This window comes from Calonectris borealis, chromosome 3 (assembly GCF_964195595.1).
Source record: "Calonectris borealis chromosome 3, bCalBor7.hap1.2, whole genome shotgun sequence".
NCBI lineage: Eukaryota > Metazoa > Chordata > Aves > Procellariiformes > Procellariidae > Calonectris > Calonectris borealis.
Window position 1 is genome coordinate 83,341,920 of NC_134314.1, and position 17,969 is coordinate 83,359,888.

Genomic DNA, 17,969 nt, shown 5'->3' on the forward strand with positions numbered 1-17,969 from the left:
TGCAAGTAAGTTCCTGAGACATGATGCTTGTCTAAACTATGGAGGAACTTCTCATTTCAACTAAAAAGGCAGCTGTGTCATGTAGGTGCAAAAATAGTTTAGCCATACAATATTACTGCTGTATTAAAGAGGAATTAAGCTGCAAAATACCTATTAGGAGTTTTAAGATTAATAGAATATAATCCCTACCTTGTGGAGCTATTTTAGTTACACTGTGTTGTGGTTTAACCCCAGCCGGCAACTAAGCCCCACACAGCCGCTCGCTCACTCCCCCCCGGTGGGATGGGGCAGAGAATCGGAAGGGTAAAAGTGAGAAAACTCGTGGGTTGAGATAAAGACAGTTTAAGAGGTAAAGCAAAAGCTGTGCACGCAAGCACAGCAGAACAAGGAATTCATTCACCCCTTCCCATCGGCAGGCAGGTGTTCAGCCACCTCCAGGAAAGCAGGGCTCCATCACGCCTAACAGTTACTTGGGAAGACAAACGCCATCACTCTGAACGTCCCCCCTTCCTTCTTCTTCCCCCAGCTTTACATGCTGAGCGTGACGTCACATGGTATGGAATATCCCTTCGGTCAGCTGGGGTCAGCTGTCCCAGCTGTGTCCCCTCCCAACTTCTTGTGCACCCCCAGCCTCCTCGCTGGTGGGGTGGGGTGAGGGGCAGAAGAGGCCTTGGCTCTGTGTAAGCGCTGCTCAGCAGTAATGAAAACATCCCTGTGTTATCAACTCTGTTTTCAGCACAAATCCAAAACGCAGCCCCATACTAGCTACTGTGAAGAAAATTAACGCTATCCCAGCCAAAACCAGCACACACTGCAGTGCAGCCATAGCCATATAGTTATGATTAAATGGGTTGCAAGTGTTTAAAGACCTAAACAAGTTTGATCCAATTTTTACTTACTCGGATTTCCCTGCGTTCCCATATTGTTTCAACAATTCTGCATTGAGCACATTTTCCTAGTACTCATTGTTCATTTATCTTAGTTTCCAAAGTAAACAGGATTTTTGTTACATTTTTAGACAATTCATTATGGATTCAAAATGTGATCATTCAGGAAGAACGCACTGTATTTTTTCACATGAGGTAGGATGGACATTTTACTTTAAGTGAAAATCTAAGTATTCAGTTGGCAAATGAATTAAAGCCAATGAGTTAAAAACTATAGTCTCTTATTCCTAAGCATGTTTAGTGCGAGACCAGTGTACCAATAAAGTCCTTGCCTGGAACTGCAGCGAGGCAGAAGCTACTAGCCACAGCTCAGAACCCCAAAATACAGGTTAGTACTGATGCAAAGCACCGTGAGATGCTTTTGCTACAGAACGAGCGTTCACCTGAAGTCCTGGGGGCTTGTTTGCTGGGTTCCTTCCTTCCGTCCCTCCTGGGACCTTTTTTACCTGGCTGTAAAGTTTTATTTAAAAAGGAAAAGAAAATGTCAAACCTGCGGTCAGATTAGGTAGCAATACACCTGGTAAGCAATTAGGTAGCAATACACATAGGTAAGTATAGTCATCTAGTGCCCTGTGACTGTGCATTTCAGGCTGTAGTTATATTTTATCTCAGGTTTTCAGGATCTGTGCACCTTAGAGCTAGGCCACGCCTGCACCTTGGAGCCTGTTTTGCCAGCCAGGTGTCTAAATGCTGTCTCCTGTTGCCAGCATCTTTCAACCCACCTGAAGTTCAGTGAGGGGGTAGATCTAAAAGGCCCGTTTTGCCCTGTACGTTCACTGACATGGTGAATAGGGAAAAATTTTATACTGTGGATCTTCCCGGCAGGGCTAGGCAAATCCAGCCGGTGTGCTAATCGTCTGGATTAGCTGCTCGGTGAACTCCGTGTGTTTGCACATAGGAGACAGGAAACGTCAGGGCAGTTCTAAAGTGGGGGAAATGGATCTTCTCTTACAGCGACTGATGATGGTGCTAATTGGGTGACCGATTATCTGGATAAACGTTCCTGCCATCAACAGTACCCTAAAAAAGAAAGGGATACCCTACTGTAATGCATATCTTTATAATGCTTTTTATATTTAAATATGCTTAATGGCACAGGTATTCAGGAATGTACTGTAACATGTACTTTTTTTTTTATTTGCTGTCTGTAGTAACTGCTGATTTCAAATCAGGACTAGAAGTGTCATCCTTCGTGACAGCATGAATGTGATCCAATAATAATAGCTCTTGATAAAAGCAGTGACTGGATCAGACTAAAGTATTTGATATCTTGATGTTATAAGAGAAACATTTATGTGTCACTATAAGATACCTGTTCTTCAGGATCTGTACAGGACTAATTAATTTTGTCGAAGTACACAGTCTGTAGAAAGAGTCTGGTTTGAAAACTTCACTTATGGCTTTTGTCTGTCAGAGCAATACTTAGGAGTTTGTGGATTAATTAAAAGCTGTTCTTCCTAAATTAACTGTTCAATGATTGTATAGCACCGAGTGTTTTTTGTCTTGTTTTTCTTGCGTTTGAGATGATGGTTATGTGAAGACCTGATTTTCTTATGTGTAATTAACTGTTAGAGAAAAATCAGTGTTCAGAGGTGGAGCTTTCTTTAGATGGTCATCATTTTAGATGTGCTTTCAGAGTACTAGGTTTTTACAATTTACTGACTCTTCTAGCCTGAGACCTAAGTTCTTTTAGACAACTGTTCTTGCATGCATGTCACAGAATGATTCCCTAAAAGCTTCCTATTGATATAAATTGCCTGGGTTATCCCACTCCCTAACAGCATATGGAGTCCCGCTGGCGTACTGAATAATGATTTAGCAGCTGGATGGAGGACTGGTTCCTCATCTTCTGTCCCTGGTCTTGAGAAAAGGACATTCCTAGTTGCCGTAGGGAGAACGTGTACATTCTCCTCCTAATTTTAAAAACAATGGGTCGTTTTTACGTCTATAAATTCTCTGGAGTGCTGCAGTAGATTCTGATATTTGGTAATGACTCTGAAGACGGCGGCTCAGGTCTCACGCGCAGAGCCAGGGACTCAGCCAGCTGGTTCTCACGTTGTGCTTTTCTCTGTCTAAGCTGCGAGTGTTTGCAACATAACCTTTCTTAACCAGCTCACTCGTCCAGGATTCGAGCTGCAGCTGGTTCTGTACCCGTGTGATCTGCTGGATAGCCATGTCTGGCAGAAGACCTAGGAAAGCAGAAAGGTCAAAGCTCTGTGCTGTAACAGAGGATGTGCCAGCAAGCAGAGCTCTTCTGACATTTGACTCTGTGTATGCACTATGTGAAGCAAAGTGTAAGGATAGCACAGAACCGAGGTCTGGTAAATGTGTTTACCAAAAATCAGATTGTTTCACAATGGGCAGTGTTCCAACAAGTATTAGCACGATTTCTTTGGAAGGCCTTTGACTGAAGGCTTGATTTCTCTTAAACAACCATTGATGGCTGCTGTTATAGCAACAGATCAGTGCGAAGAACTCCAATTTTAAAGGAGAAGAACTTTCTGAAGATTGTATATGGCCACATGTGCAGCTGGCTTTATGGACAAGTGCATAGACTAGGTCTAGAGAAAATCCAGTTTTCTGGATTCCAGCTGATGAATGACTCCAGTTTTTTCAACATGGCTCCAGCAGAACTTCATCTTGGCACCATACTCTTTTCCTTACAGATAACCCCTGGTAGACAGTACCATGATGCCTTGGGAGGGAGAGGAGGGGCTTGTCTCAGTGCTGCACAAATTGGTTGATTTTTTTCTCCCTCCTCCTCTTGTATTTGCTGCTTATTTGGGTCGTTTCTCAAAGAAGTACTCAATACAAAATATAAAAGATACAAATTACCCTTGTGCAGTATATCTGAAAGCAGACAAACTGGTTTAAAATACTCAGTTTAAATTGAAAAAGTGTTTATCTGTATAAGTTCTAAGTAGCAAAGCGTTATTTTTGAAAATTTAGTCTTGTTTCATGATAACACAGTAAAAAAGTGTAGTTTCATCTTGTAATCTTTAAGACTTTGATGTATTTTCTCTGATCAGTTGAGCAAAGTCCCTAAGTATTCTAGCCAGATTTTTACTCAAGAAAGTAAGTATATTTTGTGTTTATAAGAGATACCAAAAGTGATGCTGCTTGAAATATTTACATGGCCTAAAAGTGTAAATCATATTTACATGAACAACTTGAAATTTAGGAACCTAAATGGTGTAGTCAGTGTGAGATTTCCCTCTCCTGCTGTGGTGAGACAACAGGGAAGAGGGAGAGCAGTTCAGTCTTCACACCCCTTTAATCCTCTGCTGAAAGTGAGATCATGATTTTTTTTCTGCTGGGAAATAGACTGAGACCACAAGCTCATTCCATTTCATATAAATCACCAATTTATTATATAGTAACAACTTTTTTTCTCTCTAGTGGGAATTTGCTTTCAGACAATGTCTTAGCACTGCAAAGTATCCTATCCCCTTACTAATATTTTAATTTCCCCTTAATTTGATGCAAATTTGATGTAGAAAAGTGCAGTCAGCAGCAAACATGCTTTGTTGTCTTTTTCAACTTCCTGTAGGAGTTCTTCATATTTTCTGCAGAGTTGGGAGAAAAATGTGAAGCAATAAGTGAGAAATTGGTGCATCTGGAAGATCAACTGCAGACTTCCGCCTGCAGAGTTGATGAAGGAGTTATTCATATCCTTTTTGATATAGCTATAGATATGTATCAATCTATGTAAGTATGTATGTGAAATACTTGCCTTTCAGATTCACATGGAATACTAGTTCTTAATGTAGATTAAATACATTAAGAAGGGGAGAATTGATTGTCTCGCTGAAGTGGGCGTTTTTGTTGTAGCAAGTTTTCCTACAGTGCATTTTCACTGTGGTCTGATCCAGCTTTAATTGATTTAAACAGAAGTTAGTTCTTTGTAAATTGAGATTAGGCACTGAAAAGCCTTTATTCTACTGTTAAAATCCTTTTGTTTGTAATGGTCATGTAAGTAAATACCTAGTGCACCCAAAGCTGTGTGGATACAAGCATCCATGCACTTGCATTTCCCAACATGATTTAGCTAAATTAAATGCTACATCATTGACTCGGACTGTGCATATTGTCACATGTAGTTTGGATTTTTTTCCTTTTAAAAAAATGGGCAGCAGATGCATCATGTGGCATCCTATGCAATTTAATCTGCCTCTAACACTCCAGTGAAAATAACCAGATGAGATGTTGTCTTACAAAGCACCCTTATCTCTTTCTGTGCTTCATCTGTTATTCAGTATCTGATTGAAGATTGCTTAACCTTTATGAGGCATTTGTTGGACCTACATCTGTGGATATTTTTCAAAATTTAAGAGCACAGAGTATTGTTTCCTTTGTAACTTTCATAGAAAAACTTATCATAAAAGAGATTGTGTTCTTCTAAGAAAGGGAAAAGAGAATAAGAACCAGTGAGGCTAAGGAAGATCAGAGTACTTAGCTGGTTAGGTTTTAGTGGAGAAGAGGTGGCAGGCAATGGGGTAATGAAGAAAGATTAACAAATTCAGGTCGGAGAGATTAGCAGAGGAGCCCTTACAGACACCTGAAGGTGAGTTGAGGTGATGATGGTGCTAGGAAGGATTCAGTTCCTCCTAAGCTGAGGCAGGCAGTCCTGCAGGAGAGAGTTTAGAGAAAGGATAATAGATGGAGTGTGTGGAAATACCACTGTGTTTTAGGTGTCTAATGCCAGCTCATTGCAAAATTCTTATTCTAGAAACTTGGTTTTTTTAAAGGTATCAGAATGATAAACTTAAAGGGGGCGGTGGGGAGAAGGTGCTGGGGGAATTGCATTGCAGGGGACAAATCCAGTCACTAATTTGTTACAAATCTTTCTTTTCTAAGCGTTTCAATGTACAGAAAGATTATTTTCTTGTATTTACCACAGGCCAGTTTGCAATATTCTTTTAATTATATTTGCAGCGTGTGCGTTCGGTTGCAGTTGTTTCCCCAGTGCTGTTTGTGAGCATTCTTTTCAGAGCTATGTGGATGTGTGTGTCTGTGTGTTTGCAGAGCATCTAATTCCTTCCTCCCTTACTTGTATTTGCTCTCAAATGAGCTTTTCTCATTGACCCTAATAGAAGAACACTGAGGATTGGAGTTATGGGTTCTTTGCAGCGGACTTAAGTTCATATTCAAACCAAACAGTCAGGTCTGATCGTAGTTACAGTTTACTAGGTAAGGTGAAATAAGCTGAAAAATTGCTTTTTTGGTTCCTGAAGAGAATACACTAGAAGTATGTAAAATAGTAGTATTTGTATTTTCTATGGAGCGTGCGTATTTCTTTGTAGCTGTTGAAACTGCAAGAGTTAGTTGAAAAAATAAAATCTAATCATTCAAAGTTTGAGAAGAGTTGTAGATTAGTCTTGTCCTAAGCCACAGTTGTCTGATATAGATCTGATTTCCTCTATCAGTGAAATTCAGCTCACATTATCTAAATATAGAAATGCACACTGTGTGATATCCTGGTCCTAGCAAGACCATCAGTCACAAAATAAGAAACCATGTTTAAAACATAGGGACATACAGAGAAGCAGTTCAGCAATTCAGCTACCCCTCATTAACACTCAGTTGCTATTTCAGAGGTAGTCCAGATCAATGTGCATAAAATGTTACCATCTGGTGCATGTAATTGCTGTGCTATACTTCAAAAAGGAATGAGAAAAATAGCCTCCACAGTGCTACGGACCTGTAGATTGTTTTTTTAAGTAAAAACTGCTCAGTGCCTATAAAATAAACTTTCACTCATTGGTAACTTACATATATTGCAGGAACTAGCACTGAGATTGGTACCAATAATTAGCCTCAGTAGAAGAATTTATGATTAATAGAGAGATGTATTGTTTGCATGGTAGTTTATTTGGTTTTAAATAAAACAACAACTTATCCCAAATATTGTACAGTTATGCAGTCTTCATTAAAAATCTGTAGAACTCGGAAAGCAGGAGCTTAAAGATCTGGAATTGTAATGGAAGCAGGATAAATTTTTCAAACTCTTGTTTGCTTGTTATTTTCCCCCTTCCCTTTATCCCCCAAAAAACTGCCTTACACATGAATGTCACAAACTGTGTTAGGTCAAAAATCTAACTGGGGGTTGCACAGATGTAAATTAGTCCTGTCATCTGATTATTAAAAGACTTTTAAAGAGTCCACTGAGAAAAATAAATTCCTGATGCTCTCGAGCCATTTGCCAATGTTTAGTGTGTGTCATAGCTTTGATTAATAATTAAGTTTGTATTAGAAGAAAAATCCCAGATGTCATTGTTTTTCATTCTACATTTTGATGGCATAGCACACTTAAATCAACCATGCTGCTCATCGTAATTGCCAGCACGACCTGAACAAAAGAGAAATCCAGTGATATTTCTTGGTCCTGAGTATAGGCACAGACCTATTGTGGGATTCTCATTTACTATTGAAGCCTTTCACAGCAAATATTAAACTGTACTTTTGTATAAAAAGCATCAAACAATAGGGGGGGTGAAGAGCTCCTCTGTAGCACTATGACGTATTTGCTAAATTCTATGTAGTATAACCAAATAAACCCACAAAACATTCAATTATGGTTAATCATTGGTGAGTGTATGAAAACAGTCCACACTATTAATTGGAAAAACCAAAGGATGAGAGGTGACTCATTCTGGTGTCTGCAGAGCTGATGAGAGGTGTTACTTTCCTGACAGTAAAGGCCTGGAATTCCCAGTAAAATTAAATGGAGCTTATATTGCAATTTCACAGTCATTTTTGTTCTTAATTAGCAGTTACATTTTGATAGACAATTTGAATGCATGTAATAGATCCTCCTGGTGAAAATGCTTTTGTTGGAAGAAAACCTGGCTGGACTATGATCATAAAAGCAATCTCTGTTCCTCATCCTAAAATGGGCATTTTAAACAGTTATTTTGAAAATAGAATTTGGTGCTTAAACGTTCGTTAGGCATTGCAGATCACTTTCCTAACCCTTTATCATACAGCAGGCTCTCATACAAGTCTTGCTTTACCCCAGCATAGGTTTTCGACAGAATCAGGAATGTAGAATTTAGCCCCAACTGTACCTCACTGAGGAATCTACCCTGGGTGAACCTGTAAGAAATTCTGGAATCCCACAAAAGTGAGAGGTGGCAATGGTGCCCTCTTTGATTTTATTTTGGATGACAGGAGGGTGAGCCCTTCCCGGTGTGTGTCACATTGAGAGAACAGGGTTCCACTTGTATTGTTCATGCCGTGATGGAGGTAGGTCACTGTGTTTCCACCCATGTGCTGCCGCTTCTTTGCCTTCCATTTTCTGCTGGAACAAGTGATCTGGAGACAGCTGATAATCCAGACCACTGAAGTGATCCATTTTTCAAAATGTTGCAGTCATTCTGTTGGTTTTTTTTGTTTGGTAGTTTTTGGGGGGGGTATTATGTTAGTTTGTAGAAACATATTCATGGATGTGAAGGAGGGAGATAGTAATGGAGGGGGGAAATGGGAAATTTCTAATCTGGTTTCAGTACCACAAGCACCCCTGTATTTTCTAAGGAGAAGTAAGTGATGGACTTCCAAAGGCCATTTTGCTCTCTTGCTTTCACTCTCAAGAGTGCACTTCTAAAAGGCCAAAATCCAGGTCATTCCAAATAAACATTGAATTGTCTTGCCTCTTCGCTGGTCCTTTGGCACATAGCACACACAATCACAGAATTGTTTAGTTGGAAGTGACTTCTTGAGATCGTCTGGTCCAACGCCCTGCTTAAGCAGGGTCACCTAGATCAGGTTGCCCAGGATCATGTCCAGTCAGGTTTTGACTATCTCCGAGGATGGAGACTCCATGACCTCTCCGTGCAAAATGTTCCAGTGTTTGACCACCGTCACAGTAAAAAAAAATGTTTTCTTGTATTCAGATTCCATTTCCTATTTTGGAATTTTTGCCTGTTGCTTTCTGTTCTGTCAGTGGACACTAGTGAGAAGAGTCTGGCTCCCTGTTCTTCATTCCCACCCTTCAGCTATTTATACACATTGGTAAGATCTCCCTGAGCCTTCTCTTCTCCAGGTTGAACAGTCCCAGCTCTCTCAGCATCTCCTCATATGACAGATGCTCCAGCCCATTAAACCAGCCCTGTGCTGGACTCGCTCCAGTAAGTCCATATCTTGTGGAGCCCAGAACTGGACTCTGCAGTCCAGATGAGACCTCACCAGTGCTGAGTAGAGCGGAGGGATCAGCTCCCTCCACCTGCTGGCAATGCTTTTCTTAATCCAGCCCAGGAGGCTGTTGGCCACCTTTGCCACAAGATGCATTGGTGGCTCATGTTCAGCTTGCTGTCCACCATGACCTCAAGGCCCTTTTCTGCAAAGCTACTTTCCAGCTGGCTGCCCGCCCCCCGCCCCACCCCGTGTACTGGTGCCTGGGGTTAGGAGAGACGTGCAGTTATGTAGTGGGACATCTAGCTGAGCTGCTGTCTCCAGCCACTCTAATGTTCAGCCATTACAAACAAGCAGAGCAGTTAACCAGGTAAAAAGACCACCTCTTTCTGATTATTTCTGTTCTTCAAGACTTGATTTCCTCTTCAGATGTCCAAAATTGCTGTTATTCTCCAAAATAGGCCCTTACCTCAGCTCTGTGGTAGTCCTTGACTGTCCTTCCAAGGCCTTGTGTCTTACAATATACTCTTAGTTTCTAACCTTTCCTGTAGGAAGGCAACTGGTTTCTAATATCTACCTTTTGCCTCTTTTCCTTAAATATCTGTGCTGAGAGAACAGACGATACATTGATGAGCCCTTTTTTTTTTCCAAAAATTAAGTCTACAGTAATTAGATCTGATTTTTATCTCCTTGTATATCATGGACTCTGTCACGATGCTCAAGTTTTTTAAAGAGAAGAAGTCAAATAGGTGAAAAGCTTCAACAAAGACAACGTTAGCGCTGCAGCATTGTTGCAGAATATGGATTGTGTTTGTGTGAAGCTGTTCCCAAGTACTTTAATTTAATGCTTATGAGACATTGGAGAGATTTTGCCAGTTTTTCACAGGAAGACAGCAGGACCAGAAAATGTTCCTAGCTGAAACTTGTTTTGGCTCCTGCCTTTGATACTGGCTCAATATTTGCAGCTCTGGATAGAGAATTTAAGCATGAGGGACACATTTGCATGTGGACCCATGCAAAACTAAGTTTTTTGCATTTTTTGAAATGAGTGAAGCTGTTTATCCAGACATAACCTCTGTATATGGCTAGAGATTCCATCCTCAGCCATATACCATATATTTTGCCTAGCCGTAAAGGCTTGTTTGACAGTTACTGGTCTACAGCGGTTGTGGTATTATTTATGAGGTTATTGAAACTTGCTGTAGTTAGACTATGCAGTCATCTTTCTTGTTGCTCCATCTTTCTGTTGGTTAAGAGTTTCTTTCCCTGTCTTCTTTATTTTCCTCCACCCTTCAAGATTTCTCATCCACTGGCAGTGAAACATTTCAATTTTGCTTTTTCTCTCTACCTGAAAAGAGTTTTGTAATTGCTTGGGCTATTACAAATAACAGCATGTAGTCAGAGACTGCACATCAGAAGTAATTAAATTGCAGAGGCTTCATGGTGTTCATAAACTGGAGAATTTCTGTTTTACCAGTTAGGTTTTCAGCAGAGCCTCATGATTAAATTGCAGAGGGGTGGACAGTCCAGGACCGCTTATAAGAGGATAATAATGTTTCTTACTTCAGAGAAGATGCGAAGCGTAATTAATTTGTCCATTACAGTGCTTTGAGATCCTAGGATAGGAGAAGTTTTGTGTGTACTGCTATTACTTGTAATCAGAGACAGAGTCCCTTTAGATTAATAGAGCTGTTCAGAAATTAGAAGTATGCATGAATACTCCTGGTGAACGTATTAAGAGTAAATGTATGTAAATACACAAAGGTGAAATTTTGAGGAACTGATAACAGAATCAAAAGCAGCCGAAAGGCTTTTCAAAGGCATAACTGTGACTGCCTGAAATAGCAGTGATTTCTATAGCTTTCCCATGGTCCTCTGTAGTCGCAATTTTTCAAAAGTAGCAGCTCACTTTTTACAGTCACATAACCTAAGGGTGTTTTTTTTTCTTGACATTGCATTGACATCAGGGTCGAGTAAAACAACATTTCATAACGGATGAGCTCTGTAAAGGATAAAGCCTGTCCCGGTGTGTTATCCTTCCCGCGCGTTATGTTTTTGAAATTGAGTTGTTTCAGCGTCAGCCTGTTTCATTTCCCTTGAAGTGAGTTTCTGGCGCTCTCAGAGATCACTTGATCACTGACTGCTAGAAATGAACTTACTTCTCTCTCCCTTGACCTGCTTGGGTTAGCCTTTTGGGGTCCTTGCCCTTCAGCCATACCTGTACAGGTGGCCTCAGCGTGGATGGGGTGGGCTCTAGGGCTTGTCCACATAGACTTGGTCGTTGGTTTAGAGCGTCAGCAGGGTCTGACTTGTCTCGTGCTTGCTTTGGTCTCCACAAGGCGTAAGCTACGGAAGAGAAGACAAGGTTGGTTGTCTCATTGAGCGACATCCAGTCCTTGCACTTGATTCAACAACGGATAGTCTCGCTGACATAAGATTATCAGCAGAAAGGCTGATGTACTGATAGTACCAATTGTGCTTATTCCCAGGAGAGGAGACTAGTCATCAGAACAAAAAGCTGTACTGCCTAGGAAGCCCAGCCACTTAAAAACTTGTGCATGTCTCAGCAGTTGCCACTATCATCTCCTTCGTCTGCCAGTCTGTTCGCTGCTGCACCCCTTGTATTCTTGTGGCCACCACCTGACACCTTCCCTCTGTCACTGGGGAGCTGGGGAAAGAGGGAAGCGGAAGGTCTCTTAAGAGGCCGAGCCATTAGCCACCATTTTCTTCCTGAGTGCCTCGCAGGAAACCTGAACTAGACAATGGCAAATAAAATGTGGAAAACACTCCTTTTTTAACCAAATGAAGTATTTTTACTGAATTATCAGATGCTTTTCAGATGGCCTTTTTCCTTTTAATGCACAGCAGTGTGACCTAGCTACTGCTAATCTCTTAGCTTTTCAACTTGTTCAAAGCATTCACTGTGGAGCCTCATATAGCTTTATTTTTGTGTTTTCTGTGCCATAATTATACTGATAATTCAGCTAAGATTAAAGCCTTCTGGAGGTAAGTAGAGCAGAAACACTTTCTCTGCTATAAGCTAATTTTGCTCCTTGCCTAGATTCCCACCCCGCCTTGCATAGCACACACTGCCGAGCTCACTAATGCCGCACAAGCTGTGGTCACTTGGCTTATGTCTCAGGCTGCTCCCGCTACCCTGTTGCCTTCACCAGGGGTCTTGATCCACCCCGGTCTGTGTCTCTGGCTTAAAAATCCCTCCTCCATCCAGCAGGGAACTTGCGGCCACTGCTGCTGCCCCCGTGGTACATCTCCTTCCTTCCCGTGAGAACAGTATCCAAGCAGTATCCCCCATCCCCTCCCTTTTTTAAAGTGCTAAATAATGCTACTTGAGAATTTCAGTTTGCCTGGATTTTTTTTGAAAGCAAGTGTGAGAAATGTATTAATATTTAATCCAAACAATTTGGAAGAACTTGAAGCTACAATTAGATAGCCATGGCCATCTGTTGTGAGCAGCAGAACAAGAAGTTATTTAATAACTTGGAAAGAGAAAAGGGACTGCCAATCACCTATAGATTTATTCCTTAATAAAGCTTGCACAGTCTCTGCAGAGGGAGATCCAGGTGGTGAAGGAGACACTCCAGACCGTGCTGGTGCAACTTCAGCCAGCCAGGGAGGCAGGAGAAGAAAAGGCTGGAGACTTCCTCTGTGACAGCTGGTGTCCAGGAAAACAAGACTTGAAGGAATAATGAGCAGAAAGAGCTGGTAGGATGACATTAATTCACAAAGGGCTGCTTTTAGTAACTGAATACTGTTTTACCAAGCCTCAGGGATCTCTTCTCTCCCTGCATAACTAATAACTAAATCAATTATGGAGAAACAGAGCCTGGAGGTCTATCATCAGAAGTATTCCACACAGCCTCACATGTTTTGGCACAGATTGGGAAACAGCTTTCAGAGCAGAGCATCCCCTGTAAATGTGTAGATTACAATTTGATACATTTCAAGTGAGTCTGCAAAGTTGCCTTTAATGTCAGTGAAATGTTCTCCTTGAAGACTCGTGAACAGTATCTGTCTTCCTTACTCATGGATTTTTTTTCCCTGATTTAAAAATGTAGCATTAAAGCTGGAACATCTAGTATTTCTTGAAAAATAGCTGTAACAATAATAAGAACTTTTTTTTTTTACTTTGGCTTTAACAGCTTTCATACACCGAATGTATTTTCACATTCCTGCCAATAATTAAATCAATAGGATGAAATTCAAGCTAACCAAGTTCTTTCAACTGAAATTTGGACCTCGTTTACTCAGTGGTATTGAGTACAGTGGAGGTAACTAACAGCAGCCCCTACAGCAGTAGTCTAACCCTTTTCATTTAGGTATTAATATAAACCTGCTTTAGTATTACAGGGGTTGTAAAGCACAGAAAAATTACTCTGTTGGTGATTTGTGTTCCTTATATTTAAATATTGTATGAACATAAGTCATTTAAGTCTCCTTTTAAAGTTTATTACTACTATTACATTACTTTGATCTTCCTTACAAACGTCAGAAGGAATGCAGATTTTTTTTGCAATAGACACGTATGTGTATATATACACATACTTAAACATGTATTTTTATAGGAAATAAAAGCAATGTTCAACTGAAGCCAACTAATATAAATTACGTCTATTTAGATCGTTGTTCAAAACAGTTAATGCCTTTAGGAACTCATTGTGTACTCTTACTTGGATACCAGAATCTCTCTGATGTCACAAAAAATTTTGCTTCTTCTATTTGTTGCAGAGGGAGAATTTTTTAAAAATCCGATTCTTTTTTTTTAAGCCAGTAGATGAAGCAAATGTCTTCCAACTCCGTACTGTACTTTTTAATACTATTTTTCTGACATTTTTAGAATTACTTTGTTTCTGCTATTTCAATTACTCATTTTATAGCCACATTGGGGAGGTTTTTGCAAATTTTGAAGGTCATTGGACTACTAGCCCACTAAGATTGTGTTCATTTTCTTTGTGTGTTTTAATACTAGTTAAAACTTCAACCTCAATGTTAAGTACATAAGGAGGGAGGAAAAAAAAAGTGCCAGGCAGCTGAGACATGCAACAGGATTATAATTGCATCCAGGCATATATGGTTGTCAAACCAGGGGAGCAGAGCTCAGGTGGTTTCGGTAGTCATCAGATCCTCAGGGTGGAATTACAACCCTGTAATTCAGAACATGGTTGACTTTTCTCATTGTATAATGTATGGGTCAGCATCTGTGTTGCGGTAAAGACTCTTGGATCTTTACCTTGCATGGTGCTCTGTTCCCACCCCTGGTCTCCAATGGAGATCTCTTGCTGCTCTGCTGCTGCTCTGTTTGACAAGTTTCTTTTGTCCGGGCTTTGCTGGGCAGTCCCTGTTCAATACCTACCTCCCCACAGTAGATTTGGCACTTTATGAAAGTCTCCTGACAGATGAGGGAGGCATTCAATCCCAGCTCTAGGCAGCCTGACAAGCGCGGGCAGCAGCCTGTGGCACCGACAGTGCCCATGCACAGGACCGGCTCCGCTGGGGAAACCAACACAGCCTGGCTGCCTGGGGGTGGCTGTCGGCCAGAAAGCACTCATGGGAACCCGCGTGAGTTCAGGTAAACAGAAAAGAAAGCACACTGACATGATAGATCTCTCTTACAGCTGTTTCCTTAAGACCAGCAGAAGCTGCTCCTGGGTTAACACCATAGAGGGCCCAGGTACCGAGTTTCCGTTGTTACAAATGCAATGAGCATTTCTATAGGATGCTGAGGACACCCCAGAGATGATTGCCAGTACACTAAGATTGCACGACCCCCTCTCCCATGCACTGAGGGGAGTGTGGAGTTTTGTCCTTTGAATAGGTAGGGCCTGTAATGTAAGAAGTTGATGGGCACTGTGCATGCCTTAGAGCCAGGATCAGCCACAGCTGAAGTGAGAAGTCCGCCTCCGTGCAGCAGCAAGGGCTCAACAACAGGAATAGTAACCAACCATCACAGGGGCAGGCAAACAGCACCCTCATTCTCACTAGCAAGGTTTCTTGAAGGCATTCTCATTCAATTAAAAAACCTGTGTGGCTTTTGTGTTTCACAGCTTCAGAGCACCGCTGCATTTTAATAAAAACTCAACTTATGCAGCCACTCTAGTAAGACACCAAACTCCTGAGGAGAAGGGAAACTGAATCAGTCATCGTTCATGTCATATTTGTATCTGTTAACATTTATTTTATACGTAATGTGGACTACTACTACTTTAATTTATTATTCCATTAACTTCACTGTTTGTTGTGGGAAGTTAGAGCCAGTAATCATTCCTTTTCTCAGACGTGCTGAATAATAAGCATACTAAAAACAAAAAAAGGTATACTATGCAATGTATCCGCTGCCTTTTATCTGTGGATAGAAAACTTTCAAATAAAGAGAAGTATGTTTTTAACTAACCCAATGTCTGTTTGCATTCTGTGCAGTCTACAAGATTTCAGAAATTTCATCGTGGGGAGGGGGGGTACAGATGGGGAGGGAGGAGAGGAAAGGAGAAACCATGTGTGTGACTATTATCGTGCTGTCGACAGCAGTGATTTCTCTGCTTGGGAAATTCTCTGATGCCTTCTGGAAACAGTCTAAAGACGCATTCAAGACTAGAGTCTCATGGCAAAATGTAGCTGTTTTCAGTGCGAAAGGGAGAGAAGTATCATGCAGTGAGCTATACAGACAGGAAAAACCTGCACTTGAGTCCTGGCTTGGCTCAGCCATCTTGCTGTGCGAATCAGTTCCTCACCCAAGGGAGGAAGGCTCTTCCCTCACCCATAAAGGAGGGTCAAGGGAAGGGAAGAGACGTATGACACTACACCAGCTACAGCAATATCTGAGGTCAAAGTCACACTCTCACACGCCCTCATTGCCACGGTGAAACAATGAGAGGTAGGAGAGCGATGAGAGGTAGGAGAGCGACTGTGGTGTCCCAAGGACCAGTTTCACACATGCTTCTAGGGCTTTGTCACCTCTAGGCGGACTGGTCTCCCACCACCAGCAAACATGAATCCCACCAGAAATAAGCCCTTTTCCTGCCTGTGTTGTCCCTATCTAAGATGCCAGCCCTCAAAGGTTTGAGGAGTACGTAGAGAAGTATATAGACTTTGTGTGCAGAAACCTCTGCCACAGAAACAGAGAGCTGCAAGACAAGGAAGCAGCTCACCTCGAGCAGTGCATTGCATGTGCTTTGGAGGAGGAGGAGTTGGTTGTGTTTAACCCCCCCCCAGTGTACAAAGATATTCTCAAGGGACCAAAGAAGAAAGCAAGGAGGGGACAGCACCCCCAAGGGTGTTTAGCTCTAGCCTAATATTTCTTTTCACAATCAATTAGCTAATCCGTTCTTTCTAAAGCATGACAGCTCAGGCTTTTGCTTTTGCTATCATTACTTGTTAAATCAAGATAAGCACATCTTTTCTAGAGCGCTGGCAAAGGCACTTCAATAATGGGTCCCAGATAGGCAGTAGCGCTGGAGAGAGCTCCAGGGTGAGATTAGAATAATCCTCATGTATCCTCTTAGTTTGCTATCCTATTAAAAATGAGACTGGGACCAAGAGATTTTTTTAGTCTCAAAGATTAACATATGCTACAAAGAAGCTCTAAAATATTATGCGCATGTGGATATTTTTCTGCACTGTTAGGAGAGAGATTAAAGAAAAAAAAAAAGGGCCTGTGAATATAGGAGATTCTTCCTGAACCTGAAAAGCAGCCAAGCCAGCAGCCACAGTAAAGCATTTCTCTCAAATTTCTAATGAAGGCTTGAATATGAGGCCTGGGAAAAGAGCATCTGGGGTTGAGTGAGTAAGGAAATGTCTGAGTTCTTCACACGCGTAGCATTCACTCACTCTCTCCTTGTTTTCTTGTCTGGAAGAGCAGTCTTAGGGAAGGGGGTGTTGGGGCATTGTCAAAGACACATGCAAAGTCAATACATCACTAGGCTATTTGTTCTCATAATCGCCTGCAAAGTTGAACAAATAGTTTATAATAATAAGCAGCCGTACAGGAATACTAAGTAGAGAAAGAGAGAGGATATTAAAATAATCCGAGTCACAGCTAGCAGACACATGATAGATCTCGCTGGAGAAATGGAAAATTAAGAAACCTTTCCACAGTGACAATCCAATTTACAAGGGGAAGAAAACAACCTCAAATTTCCTACTTTTCTGACAACAAAACTGTGAAACACCAAAGGAAGACCCTCTGGGTCATCTTGCCAAGTAGACTCAAGATTTTAAGTGTAACAGCTCTGCACATAGAGGAGTCCTGCTCCTCCAGGACTGTGCTGGGAGTCAGTGTCACAGGGATCGGGTTAGAGATACCAGGGCAAACCTGTTCCACTCCTTGGGGGTTGGGAGGGGTGACAGGGATACATCCATCTTACTATTTCTGTGCTCTTCCAGAAACTTTAAGATTTTCTTTTCCTATTGTTTTTGCTTTAAAGTGTATTTTCAGAAAGTTCTTCATGCATCCTCCATGACCTGGAATTTTAAAGGACCAGGACTGTTTAATTTCTCCTGGCTTAAATACAGTAAGGTCAAGCGATGAGACCTATTTGTTCTTAGCTATTGTCTGATGAGTTTGGATCACAGCATGCTCCTTTACTGTCAATAACATGAGTTCTGGAGCAGCAGCTGACTGGTTGATCAGGCTGTTTCCCCCACTTAGATGGGCAGTGTTGAAGGGCAGGAGCGTGGCATTGCCATCCGCACACAGCACTGACAAGACTTTACGAGCGCTGCCAATTCCGCTGTCTCCCCAGAGTAAAAGCAGACAAGGTCTCGGGAAAAGAGGTACAAGAATGGTTGGAGATTAGGAGAAACTAACTTCCTTACAACAGAAGACCAGCAAAGCTCAGTACAAATAACTTAGCCAACTAGAGACCAGAAGGTGACCCA

General features: G+C 41.5%; 1 protein-coding gene across 1 annotated transcript in view; it reads left to right on the top strand.

Moving 5' to 3' along the window:
* DISC1 (DISC1 scaffold protein) overlaps nucleotides 1-15,477 on the top strand; it is a 209,020-nt gene extending 193,543 nt beyond the window's left edge. The window contains exons 13-14 of the mRNA XM_075146449.1: nucleotides 4,498-4,608; nucleotides 12,629-15,477. Coding sequence (XP_075002550.1) covers nucleotides 4,498-4,608; nucleotides 12,629-12,784 — 267 coding nt within the window. The 3' untranslated portion in view covers nucleotides 12,785-15,477. The remainder of the gene's footprint in view (nucleotides 1-4,497; nucleotides 4,609-12,628) is intronic.
* The last annotated feature ends 2,492 nt before the right edge of the window (nucleotides 15,478-17,969 follow it).